The sequence below is a fragment of the Notechis scutatus genome, chromosome 2 (genome assembly GCF_049901735.1).
Source record: "Notechis scutatus isolate UNSWTSFEM ecotype Mainland chromosome 2, rNotScu1.2, whole genome shotgun sequence".
Taxonomy (NCBI): Eukaryota; Metazoa; Chordata; class Lepidosauria; order Squamata; family Elapidae; genus Notechis; species Notechis scutatus.
Genome location: NC_142010.1, coordinates 16,954,191 through 16,965,313, shown reverse-complemented (window position 1 = coordinate 16,965,313; position 11,123 = coordinate 16,954,191). Strand labels below are relative to the sequence as shown.

At 44.3% G+C, this 11,123-nt stretch overlaps 1 protein-coding gene across 1 annotated transcript in view; it reads right to left on the bottom strand.

The window, feature by feature from the left end:
- The window catches only part of VWA7 (von Willebrand factor A domain containing 7), a 48,243-nt gene continuing 37,120 nt past the window's right edge, over nt 1-11,123 (bottom strand). Inside the window, exons 13-17 of the mRNA XM_087954336.1 lie at nt 10,354-10,446; nt 7,748-8,028; nt 5,748-5,884; nt 3,447-3,615; nt 1-1,654 (exon numbers count right to left, since the gene is read on the bottom strand). Of these exons, the coding sequence (XP_087810462.1) occupies nt 1,214-1,654; nt 3,447-3,615; nt 5,748-5,884; nt 7,748-8,028; nt 10,354-10,446 (1,121 nt within the window). The 3' untranslated portion in view covers nt 1-1,213. The remainder of the gene's footprint in view (nt 1,655-3,446; nt 3,616-5,747; nt 5,885-7,747; nt 8,029-10,353; nt 10,447-11,123) is intronic.

Here is an 11,123-nt window from a genome sequence, read left to right as displayed (position 1 = left end):
TATAAGCCTATCTGTTCACAGTTTAATCATTACAGTGTCATTGACCTACATTTCTATATCAAAAAACACAATCACTATAGAATAAAACTGAGACGTAGCCGCATTTAGGCACAGTGTGGGTGCCACAAGGAATTACCCACCAGAATTTCCAGAACATGCTGTGGTTGGACTTCTGCCTTCATTTCAAATTTCCCCTTGTACCTTTCAATTATATTCCTTTCGTGCTCAGGGGGACTTCCAACCAAGAGACCAGGTTGGGGGCGGCTGTTTTAACAGAAGCTGCTCCAAAACAGAATTAATCCCATTTCTAGGGAATTAAAGAGCAAAGAGGTGGAACTGGCAGCATGTTCCTATGATCAAGAAAGGAGTAAAAACCTACACTGAAGACCAGAGGCATTTGGAGAAGCTGAAAGAATTGCAGTAGGCTCCATGCACAGATGGCAGAGTCATCCAGGATGGAAGGATGCCAAGAGATGGGGTCAGCAGGTAGGACTAGCAACCCCAAAACTAGTACTGTCCATCAAAGCATGTGGTTACTAGCAGCAATCCCTCTTGGGAAATCACATCCTAGGGCTAAAGCCCAACCTCTGCATACAGATTGGGACAACTATCCTTTCATGTTCCAGTTTAAAAAAAAAAAAAATTCAAGGAGCCCATCTCACACTAGAGAACGAGCTCATAGTCAGGAAACACTACCTGATAGATGAACAGTCCTGGCTACCTGGTCACAAGCCACAAGAATGTGTTAATGGATGCTCTACGCCATTAAAGAAAAAAAATCTTGTTCTCTTTCTAACTCAGCTCTTCCAATCAGGAAGGAGAATTATAGTGACTTTTCCTTCACGCTGACTAGGATTCCAATGTGACATCTTACAATGGTCCTTTGAGGACTTCCTTCCTTTCCTTTCCTTTCCTTTCCTTTCCTTTCCTTTCCTTCTTTCCTTTCCTTTCCTTTCCTTTCCTTTCCTTCCTTCCTTCCTTCCTTCCTTCCTTCCTTCCTTCCTTCCTTCCTTCCTTCCCTCCCTCCCTCCCTCCCTCCCTTCCCTTCCTTTCCTTCCTTCCTTCCTTCCTTCCCTTCCTCAGTCAATGTTAGATTTTGTTCTGCTTCGCCCATCCTCTCCTTTTAACTTCACTCTCCAATAAGGTAAAATGCCATCATTTCCCAGCAGAGGGGAAGCCAGAACAGTGAGAACGACTCCCATAAACAGCGGCTTTACAGTCCTAGCCACACAATGAGCAGCAAGATTGTTGAGATCCGCCACCAGATCGTGGCATAAGGAGCGACAGCTCTATCAGCACCAGCACCAGCATCTGCCACCATCCTAAAATCATCTGGAGGTGTGGTTACTGTCTTGCCAGGAAGGGCAGGAGGCATTACTTCAACTTGGCATCGGTATTTCTCCCCAAGAAGGTTGGTGACCACCAGTTCTGCCTGATGTGAGCAGCAATCTGAGGTGTAAGAGACCACTTTCACCAGCCCATGGGCTTGGTGAGGAAGCACCGGACCGTTTTCCACCTGCACGGAGTGAATACCGGCTTGGTCCCAGATCTGCACGGTGGCTGTCCATCGCTGGCTGCGACAAGGGGACTGTGGGGGACCACAGGAATTCTCTGAAGATATGACTTTGCATACCGGGGATGAGATGGTCTCCAACTATGATTAAAGAACAAAAGGGACAAGTTGCAATGGATCAGGGATGTATAAACTCAAGGCCCGTGGGCCGTATCCGGCCTTGAAGGCTGCTTAGATCTGGCCCATGAGGCCGCCCTCGAAACAGCAAAGGAGCAGCCTGCAGTGCCTCTGTCAGGGAAAACGGAGCTCAGGAAGGCCACACAGGACCCGTTTTTGCTGGCAAAGGGCTTCAGGAGGCTGTCACAGCCAAAAATGGGCCCCAGGATGGGGGGGGCACATGCAGCCCTCCCCAGCTCCACTGTCGCTGGCAGAGGGCTAGCAAAACAAACTAAAAAACAAAACAAAAAGAGAAATGTTTCCTCTTTTGCATTTGAGCATGCAAAAAGGGACAGGAAAAGAGAAAGGGAAAGAGACACAGAAAAAGAAGGAAAGATGAGAAGAGAGCAAGGAAGGAAAAAATAAGGAAAGAGGGGAAGGAAGAAGAAAGGAGAATGATGAGGGAAGGAAAAAGAAGAAAAGAGAGGAAGGAAGGAAGGAAGGAAGGAAGGAAGGAAGGAAGGAAGGAAGGAAGGAAGGAAGGAAGGAAGGAAGGAAGGAAGGAAGGAAGATTGGAAGATTTTAATGAGAGTGAGTGAGGGTCTGAGGGAAGTCCTGCCTTTGCACTTGGCCACCACAGGTGCCCCCAACATGAGCTGAGTTGAGGTGGCCACGCCCACCCTGAGCCCCCCAAGGTCAAACACAACCCTGATGCAGCCCTCAATGAAATCAAGTTTGACACCCCTGCCCTAGATCAAACATTGGACTGGCAAGTGTTCAAGCACAGTCAACTGATTTCAGTATTTTAGTCTTAAATGATACACCTGGGAAAAGCAGATGCAAGTTTATTGTACTGCCCTTCAGTGAATCTCCCAGGCTCCATATCCAAGATGTTTATTTAAAAAATGAGCAGATGTTTGTCAACCTCTCCCAACTTGTTGCCTTCCAGATGTGGTTGGGTTCTAATTCCAGAACCCCTTGTGTATTTAATTCAAGACATCAAGAAGGAGCCTACTCACTTAAGAGTAGGCCACACACATGAATTCGTTTAGCTAACTGCTAGAGTCAAGAACTGGTTCGGCCCAGTTCAGGTGAACCAGTAGTAAAAAAACAGCTACTGGTTCGGCCGAACCGGTATTTCTTTCTTTCTTTTTCCTCCCAACAATCAGCTGTGCCGACGATCAGCCGTTCCAGGATCCCCCTTGCTGTCTTACTGCTTCACCCAGGCTTCCCTGAGGCCCATGAAGCAAAAAGGGGTGCACGGAGGAGGGGGTGCTGCTGCCCCGCTGCCCCGCCGCGCTCTGTTTTTTGCCTCCTGGGTCTCAGGGAATCCTCCTGGGAGCAAAAACAGCCTCCCGGGAGGCTTCCTTGAGGCCCAGGAGGCAAAAAAAAAATGGAGCATGGGGGTGCTGCAAAAAAGAAGCCACGCCCACCCAGTCACATGGTAACGCCCACCTAGCCACGCCCACAGAACCCATAGTAAGAATATTTGCATCCACCCATAGTCAAGAATTACCCAAACCGCACAGATCAAACGTGTCTTAACAAGATGGATATTCTCCATCCCTTTCCTGACGTTGCCAAAGGCAGCAGATTCTGAGAAGAGGCCAACATCTCAGTGTACATAAAGGACAGAGCTGGACATCTTCACTGCTCAAGGCAGAGTTACTACGTGAGATGGCTCTCCTATCTGATCCCATGAAATTGTTCTCGGTAGAAATGAAGGACCATCTCAAACCACTCAGGCAGATCTCTTCTTCAACGTGGCATGACTCACCGGAGGCGGAGGCATCACCAGGAGATCGATATGGGCGAAATCGGGATCTGCGGAGGAGTTGAGAGAGTCGGCCTGCAAGGTGATTGTAATCAGTGACCCGGGGAGAGCAGAATCGGGAATGTTCAGGAATATCTGTCCTGCCCTTGTTTGGTTGAAGCCTAATTGCAGTCTGCAAGAAAGAGAAGTTGAAAATGACAATAGTGTTGGAAAATCTAGCTTACATTTTTTTTAAAAGTGCGTGTGTGTGCGTGTGTGTGTGTGTGTGTGTGGCTTGGTTGGACCTAATGCTGGCTGCCTCCATAGGCAATTTGAAACATTCCCCCAAACCTTCTGTGTCTGCAAATAACTGAATCTGGAGACACCTGCCTGAAAAGCAATAGTAGTAATTACAAGAGGGATCTTGGAGTCCTAGTAACAAATCACTTAAATATGAGCCAGCAGTGTGCTGCGGCTGCCAAAAAAAAAAAAAAAAGCCAAAAACAGTTCTAGGCTGCATTAATAGAAGGGTAAAATCAAGACCACATGAAGGGTTGATAGCACTTTATAATGCCTTGGAAAGGCCACCCTTGGACTACAGCATTCAGTTTTGGGGCCAAGAAATATATTTAAAAAGTTGAGACTTCAGAAAGAGTGCAGGGAAGAGCAACAAAGATGATTAGAGGGCTGGAGGGTAAAACATATAAAGGTTACAGGTATTGGGTATGTCTAGTTATATATATCTTTTATTTACACCGAGAGCATTTGCACCAAAACAAATTCCCTGTGTGTCCGATCACACTTGGCCAATAAAGAATTGTCTGTCTGTCTGTCTGTCTGTCTGTCTGTCTGTCTGTCTGTCTGTCTGTCTGTCCGTCCGTCCGTCCGTCCGTCCGTCCGTCCGTCCGTCCGTCCATCCATCCATCCATCCATCCATCCATCCATCTATCTATCTATCTATCTATCTATCTATCTATCTATCTATCTATCTATCTACCTATCTACCTATCTACCTATCTACCTATCTACCTATCTATCTATCTATCTATCTATCTATCTATCTATCTATCTAGTTTATGAAAAGAAGGATTAGGGGAGACATGATAGCAGTGTTCCAATATTTGAGGGGCTGCCACAAAGAAGAGGGAGTCAAGCTATTCTCCAAAGCCCCTGAGGGCAGGACAAGAAGCCATGGGGGGAAACTAATCAAGGAGAGAAGCAACTTAGAACTAAGGAGAAATTTCCTGACAGTTGGAACAATTAATCAGTGGAACAATTTTCCTCCAGAAGTTGTGGATGCTGAACATTGGAGGTTTTTAAGAAGAGATTGGGCAACCATTTATCTGAAATGGTGTAGGATTTCATGCCTGAGTAGTGGGTTGGACTACTAAAAGACCTCTAAGGTCCCTTCCATCTCTATTATTCTGTTAAGCAGATACTCCTAGATGCAGCTCCACCTTTACAAGGAGCAAGGTGGGCAGCCTGTGGTACTTTAGATGTTACTGATCCATAATTCCCATCCAAGGTGAGCATTGGAGAATGCTGGGAGTTGTAAGTAAGCCCCAGATCAGTGGGTCAGAGGCTCCCTTTTACCACAGCATTTCTCATCCTTGCAAATTTAAGATGTCTGGACTTCAACTCCCAGAGTTCCCCTGACAGCTTGCTGCTGGCTGGGGAATTCTGGGAGTTGAAGTCCAGACATCTTGAAGTTGCAAAGGTTGAGAAACACTGCTTTACTAGAATCCAAAGGTGTATTTATGTCCCAAGAACAGGCCTTGAGGACAGGTGGTGCTAGAGCTAAGCTGAGCAGGCGGGAGATGGGATGGAGAGAACCTGGAATTCTATATCGGCTGCATTTCCTCTAAAGAAATATAAAGAACTATCAAAAGAGACAAAGCAATGACTGAAAGATATATGCAACCAATTGCATCCCTGAGAGAGTAATAAAAATTATACTTCCAAGTCAGGAAAAATAATGTTTTCATTTTTATTACAGAGGAATGATTGAATGAATGCTTATTTTCTATGCCTTTTTCCCTGACAGACATAAAGGACAGAGAATTATGCAGAGCTCTGAAACTTTATCTTAGATGCCTACAAATAAAACTGCTGGGATTTCATTATACATTGTCCGAATACATCCAACCCTATCTCTAAAAGAGAGAGTTTTGCAGGTAATTCTATTTTGTTCTTGTTTGCAGTGTAATTTTGAAACATAAGCGGTTTTGACTGTAGGCAGACAAGCAGGAAACACTGTATATCAAGCCTCAACATAAGAAAAAATACCTTCTAATGTTGCTTATCATGAACACTTAGAAAAATTACCTGGTGTTAGAGATGTCGGCTGGAATCCAGGGAAGGCTGATCACTTTTAGTCCATAATATTTAGGTGCACCAGGATTTGTGATCTTCCAGGAGATGGAAACACGTCTTCCTGGGAACACAGGAGTCTCCCTGCTCAGCTGGAACAAATCAGGGTTTAAGTTACAGAAGTAGGATAGAGAGTGTAGTCGCAAAGAAATTGCCCTGAAAAGATAATTCCTTAAGTATCTGCTTGTAGATTTGTTAGCAGGTCAGTTTAAAAGCAGAAGAGAGCTCAGATGAACATTAATTATTTTATTTATTTAGTTAGTTAGTTTGTCAAGCATGTATGAGAAAAACAAGTATAAGTATGAACATAACATATAAACAAGTATAAACAGATATAAGTATATACATAATAAATGAGTACTAATAAATGGGAACAGTAGGACAGGGATGGTAGGCACACTGGTGCGCTTATGCACGCCCCCTTACAGGCCTCTTAGGAATGGAGTGAGGTCCACGGTAGACAGTTTAAGGTTAAAGTTTTGGGGGTTTGAGGATGTAACAACAGAGTCAGGTAGTGAGTTCCAAGCATTGACCACTCTGTTGCTGAAGTCGTACTTTCTGCAACCGAGTTTGGAGCGGTTTACTTTTAGCTAGGTTTAATTAATTAATTAATTAATCAGGTTTAATTAGCTAGTAAGGCGGATCAGGGACCGATTTGCGGATGGAGATTTAAAAACTCAGATGGTGGGAGAAAAATATTAGTTCAATCCTGAAGAGGAAATACCTCAGAAAGTGGAGAAATGGAAAAACAGCATGAAAAATGCAGAAAGCCATCTCAGAGGGTACCGTACTGAGAAGGGACAGAATTGGAGAGCAGAAATGCAAAAACTGACATGATTGTTTAAATATATTCCCCTTGTCCTTTGTTAAGGAGCTGGTTCTTTTTTTTATTTGTGGCAATCATGTTGGGTCAGCAGCACCTGCTGGTAGAAGAAACATATCTAGAAAAAGTCATTTTGAAACTCCCCACCACTTCCAAGGGACTGACAGCAAATCAGTTTAGTTCTTCAACTCTGTCTCCACAATGTTTAATTTGGCTGCCGTAGATTTGCTACAAGAAAATTATTCACACATAGCCATGAGATAGAATACATGTATACGTATGTGTGTGTCTGTATATACACCTCTCTCTCTCTCTCTCTCTCTCTCTCTCTCTCTCTCTCTCTCTCTCTCTCTATATATATATATATATATATATATATATGGATCTTTGTTATTCGGGTTCTCTCCGCGTAAGATTCAAAGTATCTAGGCAGCGTTTGGCGAGGTCCCACTCGCCATCTTCAGGCTGGTGCTTTCGGCTTAGTGCCAGTGCAAGCTTAGTGCCTGCTTGCACTGGCACTAAGCAGCACCAGCCTGAAGATGGCGGGGACCTCGAACGCTGCCAGATACTTTGAATCTACGCGGAGAGAACCCGAATAACCAAAGATCCACATACAAATACCCGCGAGAACCTCAGAAAACATATATATATATATATATATATATTCCTCAATTTATGACCTTAATTGAGCCTGCAATTATGGTTGTAAATCGAGACAGTTTTTAAGCTGGCCATCAAATTTTACAATTTTTTTGTAGTAATCATTAAGCAAACACTTCAGTTGTAATGTTACTCCGTTGTTAGCTGTGGGGCATTTTTTGCTGGAAACTGGAAGTGAACAATCAAGTAACTGCAGGATGCTGCACATGGCCATAAGTATGGGCTGGCTGCCTAGCATCCAAAATGCAGTCATGTAATCACAGAGGAGTGTGGCCATTGGAACTTTGAACTCCTTTTGGGTGGGTCCATCATAACTTCTCTAAGTCATACGTCAAGGCCCACACATCTACACATACACAAAATGTTAAGTTCTAAAGAACAGAATGTCTATAGTACAATTAACAGAAGGAAAAGGAGAAACTAAAACACAGGTTAAACCCCCCAAATCTTCCACCTTTAATTTTCCTCTTACCTCTAGGAGGGATCCTGTGACAGTTGCAACTTGAGGAGCAGATCTCTCCAACTTCTGGCCCTCACCATCCATTCCATGTACCACTATGGAAAAGCTGTTGGTGGTCGATAGAGTTGGAGGCAGCTCGGCCACAAACAGGTCCATCCGACTGTCTCTTCTCTGTAGTTTTAACTCCCCAAGGCTGCCTGTTCTTGCTTCTAAGTTCACCGACTGTAGCTGAACAGAGCCCGACTTAGTCTGATTCAGGCCAATTGCCACGACAACCAGGTAGGTAGGCAAACCTGTCAGAAAACAAATGCTAATGTACCAGACATCCAATCTCTAAAGCAGTGGTCCCCAACCTTTTTTATGCCGCGGCCCGGTACCGGCATCAGCTGGGCACCGCGGCCCGGTACCGGCATCAGCTGGGCGCCGCCATCTTGTTTTGATGAAAAAGTGCTTCTGGTGAGCTCACCGGAAGCACTTTTCATCAAAACAAGATGGCGGCGCTCATGCGCTCCAGTGAGCTTTTCCGGGTAGAAATGGCTTTCACCCGGAAATGCTCACCGAGCAGCTGGCATGCCGCCATCTTGTTTTGATGAAAAGTGCCCGGTGAGCTTTACCCTGGAAAAGCTCACCGGAAGCACTTTTTCATCAAAACAAGATGGCGGCGCCAGCAAACCAGCGCCCGGTAGGATTTGTTCCACGGACCGGTACCGGTCCGCGGACCGGTGGTTGGGGACCCTGCTCTAAAGAACCTGGTGTGGCCTGGTTCCTTTCATCCTCAACCAAGGAACCTGTGTGCGTGTGTTTGTGTGTGTGTGTGTGTGTGTGTTCAGACCAAAGATGGAGATAGTTCTAAGGAAGAACTGGATGTTCTATTGCAGGATTCAATCTGGGTCGGTCCCCGGAACCAGGGGTTTAGTCTTCTGAGCTTTTTGGACTTGTACTGGAGCCCATCCTCAGGGAACTTCTCTGAGTGCGCTTTGGGCTGTTCTGAGTGTGGTATTTATATGGTGCCTGTGGGGTGTAGCTTTTTAGATGTAGATTGCGTTGGTGTTGATGGCTGGCTATTAAGTCATTGGCTGTTGTTTCCTTGTGCTGCCCAGCCCCCGCCTCCTAAGGACTCGATGAGCTGGGGGTAAATCAGCACTCCTATTGAATGATGAGGGGCCTGTTTCCCAGGCTTCAATCACTTCCCTGGCTGTTTTTGTGCCTGCTTGTCCAACAATCTTAAGTAGCTGCAAAGTTGAATGTATGTTAACCGCACCAAACTTGATTGCAGGAAATACGACTTCAGCAATAGAGTGGTCAATGTCTGGAATACTCTACCCGACTCTGTAGTTTCTTCCCCAAACCCCAAAAACTTTAACCTTAGACTGTCTACTATTGACCTCACCCCTTTCCTAAGAGGTCTGTAGGGGCGTGCATAAGCGCACCAACGTGCCTACCGTCCCTGTCCTATTGTTTCTCTTATTCTTCTTTTATTTTTCTTATATGTACCCATTTCATGTATTCACAACTATGTATACACTTATACTTATTATCTTGTAAACAATTGGCAAATCAAATAAATAAATAAATAAATAAAATATGTCATTGTTTATTGCAATGTGAGGCTACCAATGAGTTTGGGTGTCCTTGTCTGATTGCTCGCTTATGTCCTTGCAATCTTGTGGCTAGCTTCCTCTCCCTCTGTCCTACATAGTCACAGGGGCAATTCATTTGTGGATGTTCTGTTTCTGAAGTGTGGAATTCAAGCAATGCTGATGCGGTTCTTCCTTCATTCCACAATGAGGTACAAGCTAAAAGCATCGTAACAAAGACAGGGATGAACATCTGTCAATTTCTCTCCCAGATTCAAGTCATCCTTGTATTTTGGGTGAAACTTTTATGATATTAACTTAAAGGGTGGGAGGAAGCAGGATGAGAAAACGATGGTAAGGTGACACTCTAGCATTGCTATCTCTATGACTAAGATGAAAAATAAAATACAGATTATGAAAGCTTCCACATAAAGATCTGCCAACCTTACTAACCAAAAGGCTTGGTTGAAAAAGAAGGCATCTTTTTCTGCTTTAGAGATTATTATTTTCTGAAAAGAGGAAAATAATAGAAATGGCATAGGAAAGAACATTGATGAAGTTGGGACAGATGACCGAATAATCAATGCCCTCATCTGAAAGGATAATGTCAGGAGGAAATGATCCATGATTTCTAAGGGTAAGTTATGATGGTACAAACTGAGGGATAATTTCCCATAAATTCACACCCTTAAGGCTCCAAAAACCAAGAAAGACATGCAGAGTGACTTCTAAACAGTTTCCTTTATTGTTACTCACTTATAGACAAAATCTTGTCAGACTAAGGCAAACTACTTGCATCATTAAATGTAAGAACTTCTATGGAGGAGCTATCTTGACTCTCAATCTCACAAACAATCTAAACTTTGCTGTCTCTTGGTCCTCTGGAATACAGCCCACCCCTCCTGGAAATCCAGACATCATTCTACCACAATCATCTATGATTGCCAAATATGTAATGGAAGGCTACCAATAGTTAAGAGAGCTCTCATTTATGTAAAAGCAAACATGGATCTTCTGAACAGAAGCAATCTCCAAATTTACCTTCAACAGGAGGACTATCCAGCATGAATAACCCTGGGTGACGTCCATCAACAGGAACAGCAAAATAATACAAGAAATCGAGGGTGCTCTCACCTGTCAAAACATTTAGATGTCTGTAGAGATTCTCAGTCAGCCAGGCCATGGCTGCCCCAAAGGTGCTTTTTTCAGGAGGCAACTGGATTTTCTTGTTTCTTCTTTGAAGTCGTTTCGCTTCTCATCCAAGAAGCTTCTTCAGCTCTGACAGGATGGTGGGGAATGGAAGGATTTATACTCCTTGCAGACAGCTGGTCATTTGCATCATTTTAGAGGTCGTTGAAGCACTTGGGAGGTTTATCTATGTCCTCAGGACTTTTAGCTATACAATTTGGGATGAACAACCTTTGAATGGTGTGGGAGTAGGAATGGATCTCCCCACCCCCAAAAAAAGATTCAGACTACAGGAACCATTTTCACTACTCAGGTGACCCCGAGGATACAGATAAACCTCCAAGTTCTTCAACCACCTGCTAAAAGGATGCAAATGACCAGCTGTCTGCAAGGAGTATAAATCCTTCCATTCCTCACTATCCTGTCAGAGCTGAAGAAGCTTCTTGGATGAGAAGCGAAACTTCTTCAAAAGAAAAAACAAGAAAGTCCAGCTGGCTCCTGAAAAAGCACCTTTGGGAAAAACATTCAGATATTTTAAAACCAGATCCACCGGAGCCCTGGTGGCGCAGTGGTTAGAATGCAGTATTGCAAGCAAACTCTGCCCCATAGCCTGGAGTTCAATC